Here is a 23,659-nt window from a genome sequence, read left to right as displayed (position 1 = left end):
AGGTAGGTTGCCAGAAGGTACAACAAAAATACCCAGCAGTATAATCTTGGGCAAAATGCACAGGCATGTTTGTTTTGGAAGTTCGGAGTCAAGCATGTGGGTGGACCCAATGAGAAATACCAAACTGCGGCACAGCACAGATCCTAGTGTTCTCTCTCTCCCTTCCCGCACCTTCCCCAGCCCGTCCCCACCACATCCCAGAGAGACAACTTTAATCAACTCTAGACACAAACCTCCTATTAGAATGATACCCATTGCCCAGTGCACCATGGATCAATTTCTGCATTATGCCTGTGCCATCCCTGCTGAAGGATCAACAGATGGCCCCACTACACCTGAAGCCACAAGTCAGGTTCTGTGAACTCGGATGGAAGTAGGCAGGATGAGTGAGCTCTGCTTAAAACAAAGTCAAGAATGCCTTACAGATAAGGAAGCAATACAGATGAGGTGTCCAGCGTTCCAGAATCCCAAACTACAGCAAAACTACCGGCATGAGCCTACCCTCCCTCCCACCAAGGACACTTCCCCACCTTGTTCCTAACCTCTTACCTGCCTCCCACCTCACATTCCATTCCTGAATTTTGCAATCATGAGGCCACTTCTCAACAGTGAGGCTGTGGCTCCACTGTTTTAGCCTTGGAAGGAAATGCAGGTGGGTAAAATACTCAAGGAGGGCAGTGAGCCTAATAATAATTAAACAAGAACAAAGACTTAGTGAACTCTTTCATGTACACTGTCTGTGGACTCCAAATTCGGTCACCGCGGCCACCTTTGGAGGCAGGTGTTATTGTTCCCTTGTGGAGAATACAGCCACAGCACAGAGACAGTCTGGCTTAAGAATCCACAAGCTCACCTATTAATATATCATGAACAGATTCTATAGCTGGGGAAATATTTATCTGCCCAGAACTCCAGCAATAATCTCATTTATTCTCATTTTGACATGATGTAGTTTGAATCTGCTTCCCTACAAGGCTATTACCAAAAAAATGATTGCCTTGTATCCACATCCCTCTCTCATTCTCTCTAGCAAAAATACACCAAAAAGACCGTGATTTCCATGTCTAAGTTACTTGCAGCCATTATTATTTATTTCTATTAGGAGAAAAAAAAAGTTTTAATCTCTAAAGGAAAAAAAATAAACAAGACCATTATTTTGACAAATCTATTTTCTTAGTAAAATATAATTCTATTATATTCTGGTTTTAGTTTGGGGAAAATAAATCTGTATTTAATGCTTCTAAGAACCTTTAAAAATATTTTAACAAGGGATTTCTGATTTAAGATGTCAAACTAAAGACAATCCTAAAATCCTTCTCTTAGAAATCACCTCACAACAAGAACCATGAAAAACAAACACAAAGGCCATATTCAGTGGTGTCCAAACCATACATATGAAGATAGAAAATGGATAAGGAGTGGCAAGTGGATACACAGAACAGAGTGAGGCCAAACTGAGTGCCTGCAGAGAGGTGCCCAGGAGCAGAAAGCCTGGAAAGGTTCAGGAACTAGGTGCTGGGAGAAAAGCCACACACAAGTCAGGTCAACGCAGGTGCCCACACTGGGGGAGGATGCTCCTGCCCTCGGAGCACTCCTGAGGAAATCAGGCAAGGCTGCTCCCTCACAGCATCAGATGCTGATGGCTCATTCACCTGGCAGAGCCACAGAGAGCAGCTTTCGGTACCTGACACAGTGAAGATGGTGATAAGGACTGAAACTTGGGTGACCTTCCAAGAGGTTAAGAGTGAGTATGGAATCGGAGGGGCCCCTGGTTCAGTCTCAGCTCTGTCAATTAGGAGAGATGTGTTACTGGGCAAGCTGTCAAGCTGTTTAACGTCTCTGTACCTCAGTTTCCTCAGCTATAGAATACGATGATACTACGTTCAAAATCATGGAGTTGATGTCAAGATTATATGAGTTAAAGTTCTTAGAAAGGTGTCTAACATACAGCAAGCACTAAATGAATATTAGCTCCTTCTCTTCCTCCCATCACTACCTCTCCCCCAGCACACACACACACACACACACACACACACCCTTAGCTCTCGGAATGCTGGCAGCAGAAGTAAATTCACAGGCATGTGACTAGTAGGGCCTTATCTAGAGAAACTGAACAACCCCAAAGAAATATGCTTGGTTGACACAAAAACAGACATTCAGATCAATAGAACAGAATAGAGGACCCAGAAATGGACCCACAAATGTATGGCCAACTAATCTTTGACAAAGCAGGAAAGAATATCCAATGGAATAAAGACAGTCTCTTCAGCAAGTGGTGCTGAGAAAACTGGGCAGCAACATGCAGAAAAACTAACCTGGACCACTTTCTTACATCAGACACAAAAATATACTCAAAATGGATGAAAGACCTAAATGTAAGACAGGAAGTCATCAAAATCCTTGAGGAGAAAGCAGGCAAAAATCTCTTTGACCTTGGCCACGACAACTTCTTATTCAACACATCTCCGGAGGCAAGGGAAACAAAAGCAAAATGAACTACTGGGACCTCATCAAAATAAAAAGCTTCTGCACAGTGAAGGAAACAATCAGCAAAACTAAAAGGCAACTGACAGAATGGGAGAAGATATTTGCAAATGACATATCAGATAAAGGGTTAGTATCCAAAATCTACAAAGAACTTCTCAAACTCAACACCCAAAAAACAAAGAATCCAGTGAAGAAATGGGCAAAAGACATAAATAGACACTTCTCCAAAGAAGACATCCAGATGGCCAACTGACACATGAAAAAATGCTCAACATCACTAATCAGGGAAATACAAATCAAAACCACAATGAGTTACCACCTCACACCTGTCAGAATGGCTAACATTAACAACTCAGGCAACAACAGATGTTGGCGAGGATGCAGAGAAAGAGGATCTCTTTTGCACTGCTGGTGGGAATGCAAACTGTTGCAGCCACTCTGGAAACCAGTATGGAGGTTCCTCAAAAATCAAAAATAGAACTACCCTACGACCCAGCAATTGCAGTACTAGGTATTTATCCAAGGGATACAGGTATGATGTTTCGAAGGGGCACATGCACCCCAATGTTTATAGCAGCACTATCAACAATAGGCAAAGTATGGAAAGAGTCCAAATGTCCATCAATGGATGAATGGATAAAGAAGATGTGGTGTGTGTGTGTGTGTGTATGTGTGTGTGTGTGTGTGTATATATATATGTATATATATATATATATATATATATATATCTCCAATGGAGTATTACTTGGCAATCAAAAAGAATGAAATCTTGCCATTCACAACTAAGTGGATGGAACTAGAGGGTATTATGCTAAGCAAAATTAGTCAGAGAAAGACAAATGTCATATGACTTCACTCATATGAGGGCTTTAAGACACAGAACAAATGAACACAAGGGAAGGGAAGCAAAAATAATATAAAAACAGGGAGGGGGACAAAACATAATGAGAGACTCTTAAATATGGAGAACTAACAGAGGGTTGATGGAGGGGTTGTGGGAGTGGGGATGGGCTAAATGGATAAGGGGCATTAAGGATATACTCCTGAAATCATTGTTGCACTATATGCTAACTTAGATGTAAATTAAAAAATAAATTTTAAAAATAAAAATAAAAAAATAACAAAAAAAAGAAATATGCTTGGATGCCGACATTTGACGGTTAGAAACAAAACAGTCAGTTATCCCCCAGGTTATTCCACAGTAAACTCCACTGGATGAAACACCTGGTCATATATACACCTACACAGAGGTGCCAAACAGCTTCACAGTACATTACTTTTAAACATCATCGTGAAATTTCAGCATATCTACCAAAAAGAGCAGATGCCAAAACTTCCAGGTATTTTAAACAGACCACATATAGAGGATTTAGAGTAATAATAATAATAACAGTAACTAATTTACAAAGCCCTCATGAGGTACCAGGCACTGTTCTAAATCCTTTACATACAGTTACTCATTTATTCCTTACAACAAACTTACATGAGTAAAGTACTATCTGTAAACCATTTCACAAATGAGAAGATTAACAGTATGGGAAAATTAAATAATATATTTAAACAGGATTCAGAGTCTAGCTTCAGGGCCTTAACTACTATGCTTCTCAATAATAACTCTCCAAGTTTGAAGACTATGGAAAAATGCCTTTGAAATTCAGAAGCAACTAAAAATCTATACCTACACAAACTATCAGTCAAGAGTGAAGGCAGAATTAAGACATTTTTAGACACACAAGTCTTGAAATTTTTAACTTACAAGGGTCTTTCTTAGGAAGATACTGGAAATTGCACTCGAACAAAATAACAAGTTAAACCAAAAAAGACAAAGATACAAGATCAAAGAAATGAGATCCAGCAGAAGGGGCAAAGGGAATTCTCAAGGTGATGATAAAAGGGGAGTGCAGGAAGTCTGTGGGACAGCAGGAGGACAAAGAGCTCCCAGATGGAGCTCTCCAGGAAAGAAACGGAACACAAAAAGAGCCAATAAATTGTCTTATTGGTTTGAATGTGTAGAAATGTATTGAAGATGCTGTAAGATTCACAACAGGTAAAGAAACTACACTAAATAAGACTACTTTTATCACAAAGAGAAAAAATGCTCAACAGTTAAGGAAATATAATTACAGTATCCAATGTGACTCGCCTGGCACAATACTGACACAGTTTAAATAACGTACACACTTAATAATGAGTTAACCCATTATAATAGTGAAATACTGGGATGATTAGCTTGCAAGGCAAAGTTGGGCTGAGTGATCATGGAAGGGAGAGCTAAATCTTCACCTGCCAAGACTGGAAAGAAGCCAGCAGACAAATCCCAAGACAGATTAATCAAAAAGGTAATAATACGGCCTTCAGTGAATAGCCAGGACAGGAGGTGGGGAAAGGAGAAAGAAGTTATAACACTGCTATTTTTCATAATTAGCATTTACCCATGTGTAAGTATTACTGTGATAAAGATGAACTCACACTACTGAGCTCTGATGTAAAAATAGCTAATAAGCCAGTTAGGTGGAACAAAATTCTAACCTTAACATACAGAAATAGTCCTATTTCTGCCTCTTTGCTAGAACAGTTCCCTGTTCAAAGAAACAACTCATAAGACCAATTTACAAGGGCTGTTTTTCAAATACACCTTCCATCTATAATTGGTTATTCTCTTATCTCAAGAGTCTAACTAGGGGCATGCCTGGGTGGGTCAGTAGGTTGAGCGTTGAATTCTTGATTTCAGCTCAGGTCATGATCCTAGGGTCATGGGATCCACACTCGGCATAGAGCCTGCTTGAGAGAGAGAGAGAGAGAGAGACACTCTATCTCTATATCTCTCTCTCTCTCTCTCTCTCTATATATATATATACATACCTCTCCCTTCTGCCCCTCTCTCCCCTGCTTACACTCTCTCTTTAAAAAAAAAAAAAGAGAGAGGCACCTGGGTGGCTCAGTCAGTTAAACATCTGACTTTGGCAGGTCAGCTCACGGTTTGTGAGTTCAAGCCCCGCATCAGGCTCTGTGCTGACAGCTCGGAGCCTGGAGCCTACTTCAGATTCTGTGTCTCCCTCTCTCTCTGCCCCTCCCCAACTTGCACTCTGTCTCTCAAAAATAAACAAACATTAAAAAAAAATTTTTTTTAAAAGGAAGAAAGAAAGAAAGAAAGAAAGAAAATCTAACTAGGGCCATTCATACACTATCACAGTATCACAGTGACATGTTTAGATGCTACTTCTTGAAGACTATTATTTCCATAATAAATTAAAACTATAAATACATAAATAGGGGCACCTGGGTGGCTCAGTCGGTTGAGCACATGACTATTATTTCAGCTCCCATCATGATCTCACAGTCCTGAGATTGAGCCCTGCCTCAGGCTCTGAGCTGTCAGTGCAGAGCCTGCTTGGGATTCTCTCTCTCTGCCCCTCCCCTGGCTCACTCTCACTCTCTCTCTCAAAATAAACTTTTAAAAAATAATTACAAATACACATAATGTTATAAATATATAATAAAAATTAAATTAACTAAATAAATTCCAAAATAAGTTAAGTCAATACTGTCAACTCAGATTTCTACCTTGGTGGAAAAATGCACTGAACAAAATCATCACCTTTATACCCACATTTGATTTTTTTCAACACTTCTTTTTGACTACAACAGTCTTCTAATGGTCCTAGAGTGCAACCAAAGCCAAAAGTATTGCCTTCTTTCATTCCATGAACATTCATCACTATTGCTTCCTCATCATGACTACTCAGGGTCCAGCCTTTGCCTTGCACTATGCCCCAATACTTCACCAAACTCTTCGCCATCCAGAACATATGCCAGCTACTCATAACTCTTTCTCTGATCACTGTGGCTCACCTTTTGTGAAGCAGTGTCTTACAGAAGGAAAAACAGTCAGGCATGAACTCTATCCCTGGTCTGCCGTCATTATCTAGCTCTATCCCTGGGACAACTTTCAGAACATCTCTGAACCTCAGATTCCTCAGCTATGTAGAAGATAAAACAGGGCTGTAGAGAGTCGTTGCAAGAGTTCAATAAAATAACAGACATAAACTGTCACCAACATTATCTCCATACAAACCATTATCAAGTCCTCTGACATGTAGGTCACCTGGGCAGGAACTGCTCCTTGGTCACTGTGGGGCCAAAGCCCAGCAGTGGCCTGCTGAGCATGGGCTCTCAAATGTGTCCAGAACCCAAAGGGGCTCTGAGATGCAGCTCATGCCCCAACCCCATCCCCCGCAAAGGCATTACCAGCCACTGTGGCCCCCAAGGCATCATCCTCTGCCCCACTGAGATGCTCTGCAACCCAGCACATCCACCACCTACGTTTTCAAGTCTAGTCTAAAAAAGAAGACACATCCCTCACCACGAAAATTAACTATGACTGCATTTCAGAAATCCAAAAATATATTTCTTAAATACCACATTTACTTCATTTATATATTGTTCCACCCCCCCCCCCCCCCAGTCTCACTAAGAAGATCCTCTTATCCCATTTCCCCCCCTCAGAAAATCTTGACTACTAACACTGGCAGACAAAAACGGATCAACCACCACTGGAGCGCCTGAGTGGCTCAGTCAGTTAAGGGTCCAACTCATGGTTTCGGCTCAAGTCACAATCTCACAGTTTTGTGAGTGTGAGCCCCGCTTCGGGCTCTGCGCTGACTGAGGAGTCTACTTGGGATTCTCTCTCTCCCTCCCTCCCTGTCTGCCCCTCCCCTACTCGTACAGTCTCTGTCTCTCTCAAAATAAATAAATAAAATTAAAAAAAAAAAAAAAAAAAGGACCAACCACCAAACTCTAGTAAGCACATTTTACCGTTTTAAATTCCTTTCCGGTATATAAAATTAGCTAAGTTCCTATCGTTTGTTTCATTTTTATTATAGTACAAGTTTCACTGAAAAAGTAGAAGAAGGGCTGAGGGACTGTGGCTTTGCAATTCGTATCTTTAATTATACAACTTTCAAATCTCCTGTGCACAGCACCAGAGACCCAAAGTTCTAAAGGCAGCCCCAAGCCACTTCCGCCCCAACTGAAGAGGGCCTTATACCACTGACTACAGCCAAAGAACAGCACGCGGTCCATGCTCCCTGAGTTCGATGTGCCTACACGGTGGACACCTAAAAGTCCAAAAAGGGAAGGAAGACAGACACAGTCACCTAGCATGCTAAAACACACCCACACAAATACACAGAGATGCTTGCTTTACCAGAAAAGCCACATGAAGTGAATCCCTAACAGATTATCTTTAACTCAGGTCATGAATACGAGTATGTAACTTTTCAAACTTGAGTACAGCCGGCATGGTGACACACTAACCACAGAAACAGCTACACATGAGCACTGTGTTCAGCCAGACTACGAAGGCAGCACCTTGCTTAAACCTTCTGCCATTGGATTAATCAGGGGACAGAATGCCCCAAGGAATAAAATCCCCATCACAAACCAGAGTGTATATATAAACAATAAACATTCCACACTGTAAGTGGGGAAAGAACAAAGAATGCCAACTGCCTGTCAACTATGGAGGATTTGTTCCAGGGATTATAATACATATATATAGGTCCTTGTCCTTGTCATCCAGCCAGACTCCAAAAGCATCTTCCTGGGGATACATGTGATGTGATAAGGTAAATACAGACATGCTCAGACTGGAGCCAAGGGAAACACAGCACCTTCATGTCACAAAGAGAGAAAATACTTCTCTGAGGCCAGAACGTGGCTTAATCTTCTTGCATCACTCAGGAAAAAAAAAAAAAAAAAACTATCTAAATTCTATTTCTCAAAGCCCTATTCAAAGGTCATCTTCACAACAAAATCTGTGGTAAACCTCAGCCTTAATTCTTTGAACGGCCCAAATCTTTCTTTCCACGCTTAACTGAAACACATGAAGAAAGAGACATCCAGGTACACACCTCACCTCTACTGCTAGACCGTGGGCTCCATCAGGCATAATCCATGACTTATCCTGCTCCATGTTGGCAAGTACACACAGCACCCAGAACATGACAGAGATACAATAAGCATCTACTGACTCAAATCATATGTGTTTTCAAATCTTAACTGTGAAACAAAAGTTTTAAAAATGCTGTCTCTAGCCTCATGACTAGTAACAGAATTTAAGGGTATTAAGTAACATTACAAGGGCTGGAAAGAATATAATTAAGTAAAGAGAGTATAGGAGATACTCAATATCACCATTTACATACATGGCATTCACCATTTTCAAAGCCCTTTCAAAAATATTCTGATAGATTCTTATAACAACTCTGAAAGAATTATTATTTCAATTTAACTATGTGTAAACTAATGACTTGAGTGACTTGGAGAGGACCACACCAACTAGTTAAGTGACAGGGCTACAACTTTTTGAAACAGACATATGGAAACAAAGGAACAGAAATGGGAGAAGATGCCAGCGCCCCGGGAAGTAAAACACAGTTCTCTTTTACATCCATCATTATGATATCATAGGGAGTGATCACAAATCTACCAACTCACCTTTTGTGAAGAATCCATAAGGAAGGAAAAAAAAGATCTGCAGTGACTTTTCATTGGCTCTAATGCAAAATTAGCCATTTTCTCACTAGAATTAGTGTATAGATCCTTAAATATGTTCAGTATTGTTATAAATGATTTTTTTTCAATATATGAAGTTTATTGTCAAATTGGTTTCCATACAACACCCAGTGCTAAAATGATTTTAAATCAAAAGTGGCTGTCAAATCTCTAAGTTTAAGAAAGTTGATCGTTGGGGGACCTGGGTGGCTCAGTTGGTCAAGCGTCCAACTTCAGCTCAGGTCAGTATCTCACGGTTTTGTGAGTTCGAGCCCCACATCCCACTCTCTGCTGTCACCACAGAACCCGCTTATGATCCTCTGTCTCCCTCTCTTTCTTCCCCTCACTCATGCGTGCTTGCTCTCTCTCTCTCGCTCTCTCTAAAAAATAAATTAACATTAAAAAAAATAAAGTTGATCATCACTATGCACAGTGGTGCAAAAATAGGACCAGGCTTGGCATAAGCATAAAAAGTGTGTGTATGCATATGTATGTGTATATGTGTGCATGTGTGTATGTGCAGTTAAGTACAGAGGCATTCATAAAATATTCCTTAAATACAACCAAATTCAAATTCAAGAGAAGCTTTTTATACAACGGAAACTTTTTTATACGAAAAATTCAAATTCAAAAGAAGCTTTTTATACAACTGAAACTTTCATATACTGATAAGTGGGGGCATAAAATGGCACTACCACTTTGGAAAATTGGTGATTTAAATGTATACCTGCACCACGACCTGAAAATTACACTGTGCATGCACAGATCCATAAAAAGACATGAATGTTCAGAGCAGGTTTGGCCATAACAGCCAAAAACTGGAAGCAACCCATATGCTCTTCAATATAGAAATGGAGTAATTGTTTCTTCCTTGAATGGAAAACCAACATCAATCAAAAAGAACAAACTAGGGGCGCCTGGGTGGCGCAGTCGGTTAAGCGTCCGACTTCAGCCAGGTCACGATCTCGCGGTCCGTGAGTTCGAGCCCCGCGTCAGGCTCTGGGCTGATGGCTCAGAGCCTGGAGCCTGTTTCCGATTCTGTGTCTCCCTCTCTCTCTGCCCCTCCCCCGTTCATGCTCTGTCTCTCTCTGTCCCAAAAATAAAATAAAACGTTGAAAAAAAAAAAAATTAAAAAAAAACAAAACAAAAAAACAAAAAACAAAAAGAACAAACTAATAGCACACACAACAGGGATGAATCTCACAAATATCACAGTGAGTGAGAAAAGCCAGACACAAAGGGTATATGATCAATGAGCATGAAGTTTACATTAACACAAAGTTCAAGCACAGGCCCAACTTATCTGGGTCACCTCTCAGCAGGGTGCACAACCTGGGAAGGGCCAGCAGGTACCTGTGAGGGATGCTGGAAATGTTCTACATCTTGATCTGGTTGGAGGTTACATGGATGACTGCACAGGTCAATGATCACTGAGATGTAAGCTTAAGACGAATACACTTTACTGTATGATGATGTACTTCAAAAATATTCTCCCACTTTTACAACTATTCAATAGCCATATATGGATGCTTTATGATGGATTCCACCTTAGAAAACAAATAAGCTATTGAACAGTGAAGCATGAATCCTGTTAACACGCTATGTAAGTACATCTCTTCTTTTCAAGACAGTACCTAACACTTTTTTTTTTTTTTAATTTTTTTTTTTCAACGTTTATTTATTTTTGGGACAGAGAGAGACAGAGCATGAATGGGGGAGGGGCAGAGAAAGAGGGAGACACAGAATCGGAAACAGGCTCCAGGCTCTGAGCCATCAGCCCAGAGCCTGACGCGGGGCTCGAACTCACGGACCGCGAGATCGTGACCTGGCTGAAGTCGGACGCTTAACCGACTGCGCCACCCAGGCGCCCCATGACAGTACCTAACACTTAAACATTGCTCAATAAACACTGGTTGAATGAATTTCACATGTAGTGACAGTTTATGTTTTAGAAGTCCAGAGGTACCTGTATGTATGTATGTATACACAGCATAATATCCTCAATATAATATACCCAATAAATGTGAAAAACTATGGCTCTTGTCCAATTAATTACTTCTGTCACCTCTGTCCAATGAATTCCTTTCTTTTGCACCTTCAAGTACAAGAAATACATGCTAGGTGTTAAACCATCATACGGAGCAAGGCAGATCTTAACTGTGCAAGGTGAAGATGGCATTACTTTCATTGTTTACACTGCCAGTCTGACACAGGCCAGTAACTCTTGGCTATGCATACAGGGTGACCAAAAAGGCTGACACGCATGATACACTGGTCAGAATCATCTAATCTAACCGCTCAGCCTGGGCAGAAAGCTGCACTGGTATCCCTGCCGGTGGGAAAGGAGAGTGAGGGGCATCCAAGAGAATGGACATACTCGGAGAGGGACACAGGCCAGCAGGAACTGTGTCCACCTTAACATGTTCCCACTGGGACACAGAAACCAGAATTCAGAGTTTGAAAAGTCTGCCTTGGCAGCAAGTTGAGAAAATGAAGCAAATTCTGAATCCACAGGGAGGGGGCTCAGAAAGACCACGACAAGTGACCAGACAAAAGTGCAACAAAGCCCCAGCTCACCTCACTATTGTGGCCCCGCAGGTTGAAGTTTATTCTCTGGGGAGTGTTTCTGTCCCGGCGGCAGTGGCTCGAAGTGAAGGTCACCCCAACAACGCCGCGGCCGTTGCCTGTGGCCAGCCAGCCCTCCTCATAGTAGCGCCGCCGACACACTGGCTTCTCCTTTTCACTCTTGGGAACGCGCCCCTTCCACGACAGACAGAGGATGTTGGAGTCGCTGCAAAGGACAGGCCCATGCTCCACCGCTGCATACATACTTTTTTCCAGTGAACTCTTTTATTTAAATAGTAATGCTGAATGCCAGGAAACTTAAACCAATTCTTTTCATTAGTTGATTGGATTTTTGTGGTTGGCTTGCGTTGTTTTCCCTGACCCCTTTTAATCAAGACTGACCTGGATCTAATCAGAAGGCCAGTATTTTATAAAGATCCACCAAATGCATAGTGAAAAAATTCCTCTAGAAAAGATGATGGCAGTCTGCTAAGAAAAGGTAATGCTTAAAAACAACATGCGTTTGTTTTTCTTTTCAAGTCCTTAGAGGAAGAAGAGCATCATTAACATGTGCCGATCAAGAAACTAAGTTTTCTTCTCTTAACTCAACTTGGTTATTCTCGTTCAGCCTGAGATTCCAGTTTAGTGTAATATGATTCCAGAGACAAAGGGTTGCAAATACATAGATTTCAAGTAACTTAAGGCTTTAAAGAATCCCTCGAGCTGGAATTTTCTCTTTAAAATTTCAGATGCAGAGACAGAACACATGGGATCATCTTCCTTCTGAAGCCACCCTCTGGCATGTTTTCTCAACTAGACAAATTTCTGCTGCTGAAGCTGAAAAAGATTGCATAAAGGGGAAAAAAGGCACACAAACCGTGCAAAAACAGACCAGAATTTGTGCAGACAGCAGTCCAAGTTCAGGAAGAAAAAGACTCTTGCCACTGTTCAGAACCAGAAACTTCCCACCTCAGGGCCCGGCCTGACTTCCCAGCAGGCAGGTGGCTATGTCCTGGTGAGGAGCTGGGCTCCATCTGACCTCCCCCCGATAAACCAGTGCACTCCTTGGTGTCATGGAGGCGGAGAGAGAAAATCCCTTCACTCGCAGGGCCAGAAGGTTCTAAAGCTCTTTAAGTGGCACAAGTGTTTGCCTTGAGTGAATCCTAAATCCTCTTGCCGCCAAAAGCGGGCCTCACTACAGGATTCTGTCTCTTTTGTCCCGTCTCCTTCCTCCCTCCCTATTTGCCTCTCCCCTTTCTGCTCCTAAAGATCACATATTTTTCCATCTTGAAGGAAAAGACTAATCTCAGAATTAAGTACATCAAGTAATCTTCCTCCTATATGCAAGTCTTCTTGGACTCAACAGGGAAGGGAATCCCTTAAAATGAAAATACAGGCAAGAGTCGGGTTCTTCCAGACTGTTCCCTAAAGAGTCAGCATGTTTTCTGATGGGCGCTCTCCTGCTCACATTCAGAGACTGCTTCCAAATGCCACATGTACAGTCCAAAGAAAAGCAGCTTTGCTTGGATGTTCCTTGATATTTATTTTATAAATACTGGTTTCAACTGCTACCTTGAAATGTTACCCTATAGATACAGAAAAGGAAAAGGGAAATAATAAATTAAAATGTCGAGAATATAGTTAACTGAAAAAGGCAAAGGAACCAGTCCATTGTTCAGACTTGTCCCATCATACCTACCTTGCTTTCCTGAAGTCACGACCACACAGCCAGAGTTACTTCTCAGTCCAGAGTTTTGAAGTCTGTCCAGATCACCAAAACCACTAGAAAATAAAGTGCAAAACTCACTGCATGACCCCTCCTGTGCTGCTTGAAGCCACACTTCACTGCCGGCCACCTTCTCACCAAGCCCTCTTTTTACCCTGGGGAGGTGCTTCTGAGGCTTGAGCTGAGCAAGTTTCCTTTTCTTCTTTCTGCAAACTTTCTTCAACCGCGAAGAGCGTGTGGAAAACTGACCACTAGTAGCGTCCTCCTCCCCCCAGGCTCCTGAGCCCCACAGCGTCAGGTTGCTCCATCTGAGTCTTGCATTAATTTTCATCAGTTGTAAAACTCTTCAAGTGTGCGCCAGAGTGAGCCTGTCTTCCTGTGTAAACGTGTATGTGTACAAAGAAGGGCTTAGATATGCACAGACATGCGCTCTTCGATGGGCACCAAAGCACCTCTTTCCCAGCCGTTTCAGGAACCGTCTGACTGATCACAGCTTGAAGGCCCTGGAGTCTTACAAATCTGTAAAAACAAAACAGGATATGAACAAAAGAACTTGAACTTCTGAAGAAGAGAAGTTCTAGCTGAACAGAAACTGGGAGGCCCCATCTTTACACACACATATATAGATGTCAAGTGGAGCTACTGCTTGCTAAAACTCTCATAGCAAAAGGGCACGCCCAGCCAGCTTATGGACAGCACACAACACAAGAGGCTGAACGCCATGTAACACTTATGCAACTTGCTAGGAGCTGGGTGTGTCTGAATGAAATCCTCCCCTCTATTCTCCCACACCATGCTGTCCTTTCTAAGACTCTGGATCCCGCGTGTGCAACTTTATCCCTCCAGGGGCCATCATCCTAGTTATAGTTGCATAGGCACCTCAAAAAGGAGACTGAAGAGGTGCAGGCAAGTTATCTGAATTGATCTTTTCACTATGGGTAAAAGATGTTGCCTGAAGACACAAGAATCAACGGCCTTGAAAAGCCCCATCCCTGACTGCTCGCAGGTCACAGAGACAAGAGCAGCCGTGTTCTCAGGTTTTGACTAGCAACAGGACGAGCAATAAAGTCCTAAAGAATCCATCTCCAGCAAATCCACCCTCTCTTCCTTCCTACTGCCATCAGTCCAGGCCTGCATCACATCCACAAAAACACACGGTCCCTAACTTCCCCACACCGTCCCACCTTTTAGAGGGCCCTCAGGGTGACCTTTCTAAATTTCAAGGCCACCTAAAGAGCCTGGTCTGTTCTCCCCTGGCCCAGGCAGTCCCCTAGAGGGCTAGTTAAACAGACTACCTCCACCCAGAATACTTGCCACCGAAAGTCTAAAGGCCAGGCCCAGGTATCTGAATTTCTAACCAGTTCCACAGAGATGTTAATGCTGCTGGTCTGAGGACTAGGCTTTGAGAACCTCTGGTCTATGAGATCAAATCCCAGCAAGACCCTTCTCTTCTCCGGCCACAGCCTCCAGCTCCAGCCCTGCCTGTGTTACCACCGTGGCGTCTGGCCACTCCCTATCCCCCAAAGCACTATGTTCTCCTCTCCTTCGTGTCTCCACTCCTTGCCAGGCACCAGCACACTTCCTTTAAAACCACCTGCGACAGCTCCTGTCCTGCGAAGCTTCCCAGAGCACCTCGCACTAACTTCTGCTACAGCGCTCATCACGCTGCATTCAAGCACTCTTCTCTATGCTCCTGGAGGCTGGGAACCACTCTTTCTCATTCCTGGCATAAGCTCAGTGTAAACTAGATATTCAGTAAAAGTTTATAGGAGCCAGGCAGGAGCAAGGCAAGCAGCTACACGTAATTTCCTTAAGATACTCTAATTCAGATGAGTCACAGTATATGTATTTTGTATGAGCCTATAAATCAAAACAACCAAATTCTCTCAGGAATCCTCTCAAGGAAGCACTTGTTCCTGAGGAAAAAAAGTAAAAACAAACGCTATAGAGTTCAAATTAATGCCATGTTCCTCCTCCTCAAATGCTAATACCACTGTATAATAGCCTTGGTCCTTCTTCTGACTTGGGGCAGCCACAGATGAAAAAGCAGACACAGCTTCTCAAGACCCAGCTGTATATACACGGGTTTTGAACTATTTAACATCATGATCCATGATTATTAAAGCATCCACATTAAATATGACAGTGTAAGCTGTCAGTTCCCCTGAAATCCTCCTACGGGGTCCATGGAGTCAAAATTATTTTCATAATAATACTAAGACATTATTTGCCTTCCTTACTATATTGACAATTGTATCAATGATACAAAAGCAATAGTGGGTCAACCTCAGCTCTTTCACACCAGTGAAGGCACTGGTACCAAAATGTACCAGTACTCGTCGGAATTTTTTAAATGCCAGCTTCAGGGCACCTGGGTGGGTCAGTCGGTTAAGTATCCAACTCTTGATCTCAGCTCAGGTCTTGATCTCGGGGTTGTGAGTTCAAGACCTGCACTGGGCTCCGTGATGGATGTGGAGCCCACTTTATAAATAAATAAATACGCCAGCTTCACTTAAGAATATTCTTGATGCAGTACAAATCATTAATTTCATTAAGTCCCAACCACTAATACATGGTTAGTTAATATTCTGTGTTTCAAAACAGCGAGCACTCAGAAGGCACCCCCGCCGACCACTGAAGTACAAAAGTGACCCTGGGAAAAGCCCTTGTGCTGTAGTTTAAGTTGCAAACTGAACCAAGGTCTTTTGTGTGGAATACCATGTTTACTGGGAAGAATGACTGGCAAATTATGGTAATTCAGGCTTGGGTGTTTGGCAGACATCTTCTCGAATACGAACAAAAGCAGCACATCACTTTAAGAAAAACAATGGACAGCCTTTGCCTCCTGTAATAAAAGTTGAGCTTTCAAGTTAAAATCAGAACTGTGGGGAAACTAGGATCTATCACTGTGAGCTTAATAGCTCCCCATGATTTAGCGACATTCTGCATGTGACTGGAGGGAACATTAACAGACGTGGACTGTTTATACTGTATTTCATATTTCATAGAATATCAGTATTTAGAAAATTCATATAATTTGGTGAACTGGTATTTTCCAAATGACCGACGCATGATGATACAAATTATGCTTGAGTAAAAGAGCTACCAAGGTGCAAGAAAGACAAAAGGATTTTAATCTAACCAAGTACAAAAAAATTCACTGATATGTTTAAAATTCCATATTGCTACTGACCTTTCAGAAACTAACCTTGTTAAGTTTTGGTATGGTATCGAAAAAAGATCCGTGATTATCTGAAAAGGCTATTAAAATACTTTTTCCTTTTAGGGCGCCTGGTGGCTCAGTCAGTTGAGCGCCCAACTTAGGCTCAGGTCATGATCTAACGGTTCATGAGTTTGAGTCCCACGTTGGGCTCTGTGCTGACAGCTCAGGGCATGAAGCCTGCTTTGGATTCTGTGTCTCCTTCTCTCTCTGTCCCTCCCCTGCTCGCACCCTGTCTCTTTCTCTCAAAAATAAACATTAAAAAAAATTTTTTTAATACTTTTTTTTTTTCCAACTACGTATCTGTGTGTCAGATTTTCTTCATATATTTTAACAAAAACAGCATACTGCAACAGATTGAATACAGAAGCAGATATAAGAAGCCAGCTATCTTTCACTAAGTCAGACATGAAAGATATTTTGCCAAAAAGTAAAATAATGCTTTTCTTCTGGGTAAATGTTTTCAGTTAAAAAACATGGTAATTTTTCATAAGACACATATTTTTTAAAACATTTAATAGGTTTATTTTTTTAATGAATTAGTAATCTTTTTTAATTTCTCAGTTTTAATTTCTAGTATGGTAAATATCAATAGCTAATATGCACATAAACAAAAGTTCTTGTGGGTCTTCAACAATCTGGGAGACTAAAAAGTGGCCCTGACACCAAAAAAGTTTGAAAATCACTGATAATATGCTAACTCCCTGAAATATAAGCCTTAAATAACTATTACACCCAAGTATGTAGGATAAAACTCCATAGTAAAAGCAGACAAAAGTGTTTTTACAGAGGTTGCTATGCTTTTTCACCCAATCTTTAAAATTATAGAGCACTATATATGCTAAACAAATACAGCAGGTATTTTAAGAAAAAATGACATACTACTTTATGATGATTCAAATGAATAATGGATACAAAAATCTAATAAAAAATCACAACCATAATATCCTAATTACTGAAAGGCTGACACCCATTATAATGCTACCATTGATATAAATAGAAAGTCTTCTATTCTCATCAGGATGAGAAAATGAAGATATACTGGATAGCTTCTGAGGGAAGTTCACTATCAAATCAACACTCCTAAGTGAAAGGGGTCTGGTATAGAAAGATTAAAAAGTGATTATTCAGGGGCGCACGGGTGGCTCAGTCAGTTAAGCGTCCAACTTCAGCTCAGGTCATGATCTTGAGGTTCCCAAGTTCAAGCCCCGCGTCGGGCTCTGTGCTGACAGCTCAGAGCCTGGAGCCTGCTTCAGATTCTCTGTCTCCCTCTCTCTCTCTGCCCCTCCCTGGCTGGCGCTCGCTCTCTCTCTCTCTCTCTCAAAAATAAATAGAAATATTAAATAAATAAATAAATAAATAAATAAATAAATAAATAAATATAAAGTGATTACTCAACTGAAAGCAGGGACTCCAATAGTATTTTACACCCATGTTCATGGCAGCATTATTCACAATAGCCAAAGGGTGGAAGCCACCCAAGTGTCTATAGGTAGATGAACAGATAAGCCAAATGTGGCATATACGTGCAGTGAAATATGATTCAGCCTCAGGAAGAAAGAACTTTCTGTTGGACACATGCTACAACATGGATGAACCCTGAAGACACTGTGCTAAGTAAAATAATAAGGCAGTCACATAATTACGCACAAATATTATAAGCACACTTTCATGAAGTACCTAGAAGATGCAAATTCATAGAGACTGAAAGTGGAATGGTAGCCGCTAGGGGCTGGGGTGAAGGGACTGAGAAGCCATTATTTCATGGGTACAGCATTCCAGTTTGAGATGATGAAAAAATTTTTAGAGATAGACAGTGATGACAGCTGCAAAATAATGGAAAAGTACTTACAGCCACTGAACTGTACACTTTAAAATGATTAAAATGTAAGTTTTTTTTACATATATTTCACCTTAATTTTAAAATCAAGTAAATTAAGAAAAGCAACTATTCATACAAAGTCTTTTGATAACTGGTTGAAAGTAAATACTCCAAAGTTTGGCATTATGATGTTTTTTTGTTTTTTTCTTTTTTTACATTTATTTATATTTTGAGGGACAGAGAGAGACAGAACACAAGTGGGTAAAGGGCAGAGAGAGAGGGAGACACGGAATCCGAAGCAGGCTCCAGGTTCTGAGCCGTCAGCACAGAGCCCAACACAGGGCTCAAACTCACAAACTGTGAAATCATGACCAGGTCAGACGCTTAATCCAATGAGCCACCCTGGCACCCCAGCCATTATGATGTCTTTCACCCTAAACACTGTAATACAGGCCCAGACCTGCTTCTGGTAATTACAGCTTATTTTCAGACTATTTCTATATATCACTGAAAAATCCATCCCTGCTTCATGGAGATACAATCTTAAATAATACATGTGTCTGACTGAATTAATAACCTGACAGTGGTGTAAGAGTCAGTAAGCTTATAAAATGCTTTCCAATCTAACTTTCCATAATATCTAGTTCTTGTTTTTTTTTTAACGTTTATTTATTTTTGAGAGAAAGAGAGAGAGCGCAAGTGGGGGAGAACAAGGGGGGGGAGAACAGAGAGAGGGGGACACACAGAATCTGAAGTAGGCTCCAGGCTCTGAGATGTCAGCACAGAGCCCAAGGCAAGGCTTGAACCCACGAACCATGAGATCATGACCTGAGCCAAAGTCAGACACTTAACCGACTGAGCACCCAGGCACCCTGCATACTATCCAGTTCTTAATGGCAAATTAGGAGTCCTGAACTTTGAAAAATACAATTTAGGGACAGAATGGTATGTTGTTCAGGGAAGGAAACCCTGTCGGAATTAGATACTTCTGGATTAATCAATCAGCAAATCTTAACTGAATACTTACTATGCAAAATGCCCTGTGCTGAATTCTCTGCCTCCCTCATCTGTAATTAGATACTCTTTTTTCTAACTAGAGTTGTTTTCACTACAGTTTATTTTGGTCTATCTGAATCCTACTTTCCACAAACATGGGTAAAATTCACTAAGTGGGGGGTGGTGGGAGAAAAATACATTTTTGGTTTATTTTTTAATCATCTGAATTAATGTTAAAGATCAGAGATAAGGGGCGCCTGGGTGGCGCAGTCGGTTAAGCGTCCGACTTCAGCCAGGTCACGATCTCACGGTCCGTGAGTTCGAGCCCCGCGTCAGGCTCTGGGCTGATGGCTCAGAGCCTGGAGCCTGTTTCCGATTCTGTGTCTCCCTCTCTCTCTGCCCCTCCCCCATTCATGCTCTGCCTCTCTCTGTCCCAAAAAATAAATAAACGTTGAAAAAAAAAAATTAAAAAAAAAAAAAAAAAAAAAGATCAGAGATAAAATAAATTAGGGAATATATTTTCCATTTCCACAATTTTGATAGAAATATATTCATTAAAAGTTACAAGAACGCAACCACTCTGGAAACCTTGGTATTAGCTAATACTACTGAAGATCAGAGTACTCTGCAAAAAGCAATCTCACTCCTGAACATGTGCACTAGACACATCCTTCACCAGTGCTCCTGAGAAAGACACACAGCTGTAGTAGCAGCATCACTAACATTAGCCAAAAAATGAAACCAACCTGAATGGATAGAGGGTGTCACATTCAAACAACAGAATTGTACACAGCACTGTAAATGAACACAATACAGAACATGGGTGAATTTCACAAACATACTGTTGAACAAAGGGATCCAATGAAAAAAATACCTACAATATGAATCCATTTATATAAAGTTCACAACAGGCCAAACTAATTTTATTAGTTAAGACTGCATACGTAGATAATATAACATTTTGAAAACTTTTATAACATAAAGCAATACCGTGGTTACCTTGGGGTACAAGACTGTAAATGGGTGTTGCTGGGGTGTTGGCAATATTCTATGTCCTGATTGGGGTGGTGGTTACAGGGTGCTCACTCTGTAATTATTATTTACTATCTATAGATCTGACATATTCTACTTGTATGATATATCTCACAATAAACAGGTTTAATAAACTGTGAACTAGATTAGGCACCAATCCTTTGGGATTTTTAGAAAACTTAAATTTAAATCAATTAGGAAAGAATTTTAAAAATTATTATACCCAATCTTAATGAGTACACTCACAATCTAGAAAACCCCAGTAAAGTACCAAAGACACTGTTTTAGTTCTCAAGTTAAGAAGACATCCACAGGGGCACCTGGGTGGCTTGGTTGGTTAAGCGTCCGACTTCGGCTCAGGTCATGATCTCACGGTCCGTGAGTTCGAGCCCCACGTCGGGCTCTGTGCTGACAGCTCGGAGCCTGGAGCCTGTTTCAGATTCTGTGTCTCCCTCTCTCTCTGCCCCTCCCCTGTTCATGCTCTGTCTCTCTCTGTCTCAAAAATAAATAAACGTTAAAAAAAAAAAAAAAAGACATCCACAAAGAAAATGCATATTAAGAATAAAGAATGGGGGCGCCTGGATGGCTCAGTTAAGTGTCTGACTCTTGATATGGGCTTAAATCATGATCTCACGGTTCAGGAGATCAAGCCCCTCAGGTCCCATGCTGACAGCACAAAGCCTGCTTGGGATTCTCTCTCCCTGTGTCCCCCCACTGCTTGTTCTCTCTTTCTCTCTCTCAAAATAAATATTAAAAAAAAAAAAAAAAAGCTTTAGGAGTAATAAATGGAGATAAAATTTCAGAATAAAGTTACATTTCTTTCTAAAGGATAAAAATTTAAGAGAATGGTTAAGCAGAAGATTGAGATGAGAAGCAAAAAGTCTATTTCAGGAAAAAATATATAAATGTTAGATGAATACAAAGCAGAAAGAAAAACACAGCAGCAACTTTGGAGTAAAATATTCCAAACACCTTGAAGTTTAAGTTTTTGATTACAGACTTGTTTAGGGATGGAGAGAAGAAAGGAAAGGACAATGAGTATTCCTGCTTAGTGATAAAAATTAAACACACCCCAATTTCTACTTGAGGGACAGCAACTGTGCTGTCCTGCTTATCTATTGTCTTAGACTCAGCTCTATGGCCAGGGTGACTCACTCCATGCTCCAGCCTCCCCTGGCTGCCCCCTTTTCACAGCTGGAAAGGCAGAGTTCAGCAGACCCTGAACTCTACATTTCTTTTTCACTAAAGTAACTATAATGACTTGCCTCTAATTACAGACACTCCTTCCCCTGGGGAATTTTCCACAACCCTTGAATATCCACCTAGTCCAAGGTGGTTCTAACTGGTTCCTAATTCATTTCAATAGCTGCTTAGAGGCTAGTTCAAATATGCCTTCCAAGACTGCCTTTTAAGGCAGGGATACTCTCAGAAATGACTTGTCATATGGCCACCTACATATGAACAACTACATACATGAAAATGTCACAACACCCCAGCAAAGACAATGGAGTTCAATCATGATCTAATATATTTACTGTGCTATCATCCTCTGGCTCTCAGTTCTCAAAGCATGCTACTGAGAAAATAAAGACGTGTGCATGGCTTATGCCAAGCCTTGCTCAAAAGAGGCACACTTACTACAAGTGTATTCATATCAAATCACTTTCCCATCGACGTGCACCATCAATTTTAGAGATGCCTTCCTCAGAAAACTTGTGTCTTATTCAGAATAGCACCAGTTCCTTCAGACACAGTCCACCAAAGCACTACACAGACTCAAGTGGCAAGGACCTCCTCTGCCCATGGTAGAGCTATCTTCCTGTTTAATTCATCATACCTACTAAAAAACAAAGTCCTACACTCCGATTTTCATCTCACCCACAGCACCCACCAGTACTGCATTTAAGTAAGTGTTCACTAAGGTACTAGGTATGCTATAGGGCCCCAGAGTCTTCTAAGAAAAAGGGAAACAAATACTGACAGATGAGGTTCTCCATACAAAGCCTGGGTCTACACCAACCACTCAGAATCTGGGCCTACTGAAGCTTAAGGCTGACAGGCATTGAAGCACATGTAAGTAAAGAATTCAAGTGAGGAAGCTGTGGGTCCACTGCTGTGTTCAGAGAACAGTAAAGAGGCACATTTTCAGGGAAAGCTACTCCCTATTTACTTTCTGTGCCTGATTTCAACAGCCAGTTCTAAGAACATGAGCATCTATCTGTACATAGAGTGAAGGACATGAAGGCTGTAAGACAAACAGCTTGATTATCAGTTTCAAAGACAGTGAGTGTGGGCAAGATACTTCTAAGAGTGAATCTAGATCTGAAACTGCTGTTGAAATACTATGGTATCATATATGGGGCTCACTAGTACGAAGCCATGTGCCTTACTTAAAAAGGGAGAGAATTTCATTTATCAAAGTGACAAAGACCGAAACAAATGATAATTCCCAGTGTCATATAAGGTGTACAGAAATGGGAAACCAATTTGGTGATATAATTCAAAGGACTTAAAATGATGCAAACCTTTTGATTCAGCAATTCTACTTCTGGAAATTTATTACAAGGAAATAATGTTCAATCCTGCAAAGATTTAGCTATAAGGATTTCTACCACAGCATTTTCATATATATATTGATTCAGTACATGTTGGCACAGACATAAAACAGAATATTAAGCAACCAATAATAATTATATTGTAGAAGACTACGGAGAGACACAGTAACATTCACAGTAACTTAAGCAAAAAGTGAAATTACAGATTAGACTTCCAGGATGCTCTGAAAGGCCTGCCCATTAACTACATAGCCAGATCTTGGGTAAATTACAACAGACTTAATCTTTTGCTGGATTTGCAGGAAAGTATGAGAAATCTCTAAGGAAGGCACATACATACATATGAGAAAGCCAGGGTCATCTGGCAAATGCAGATATAAAACACATATTTGTCCAGAATTGTCTGGACAAATGCAGATATAAACACTGGAATCAGAATGAGGGTGCCTCAGCATCCCAGTTTGCCCAGAACTGTCCCAGTTTTACACTGAAAGTCCCCTATCACAGGAAATCCCTCTGTCTTGGACAAAACAAACAAGTGGTCCCCCCATCAGATACCCAGACTTTGGTCCAACCTCCAGGTGGAAAGACTGAATCGTACACATTCTGCAGGACCCACCAAGGAAACTAAAGCTATCTCAGACTTCTATCACTCCACGGTTCTGGGTTGGAGCAAATGCAAATCTTTTCAGCATGAAAAC

General features: G+C 41.1%; 1 protein-coding gene and 1 long non-coding RNA gene across 4 annotated transcripts in view; both read right to left on the bottom strand.

The window, feature by feature from the left end:
• Positions 1–23,659, bottom strand: part of TULP4 (TUB like protein 4) — a 244,826-nt gene that overhangs the window by 164,300 nt on the left and 56,867 nt on the right. Inside the window, exons 2-4 of one of the 3 annotated variants that reach the window (XM_086708245.1) lie at positions 13,488–13,852; positions 13,307–13,389; positions 11,620–13,193 (exon numbers count right to left, since the gene is read on the bottom strand). In XM_086708245.1, coding sequence (XP_086564371.1) covers positions 11,620–11,871 — 252 coding nt within the window. In that variant the 5' untranslated portion in view covers positions 11,872–13,193; positions 13,307–13,389; positions 13,488–13,852. Of the gene's footprint in view, positions 1–11,619; positions 13,194–13,306; positions 13,853–23,659 lie in introns of those variants that run through there. The other 2 variants (XM_086708244.1, XM_086708246.1) reach the window with 2 other exon arrangements.
• Positions 5,630–11,612, bottom strand: LOC147581334 (uncharacterized). The gene is made up of 3 exons (XR_015251687.1): positions 10,924–11,612; positions 10,225–10,676; positions 5,630–9,959 (listed from the first exon to the last, which is right to left on the bottom strand). It is a non-coding gene; the product is annotated as an uncharacterized LOC147581334 (long non-coding RNA).

Source organism: Puma concolor, chromosome B2 (assembly GCF_028749965.1).
Source record: "Puma concolor isolate L17-30 chromosome B2, mPumCon1.1.hap2, whole genome shotgun sequence".
NCBI lineage: Eukaryota > Metazoa > Chordata > Mammalia > Carnivora > Felidae > Puma > Puma concolor.
This window is presented reverse-complemented; position numbering and strand designations above follow the sequence as displayed.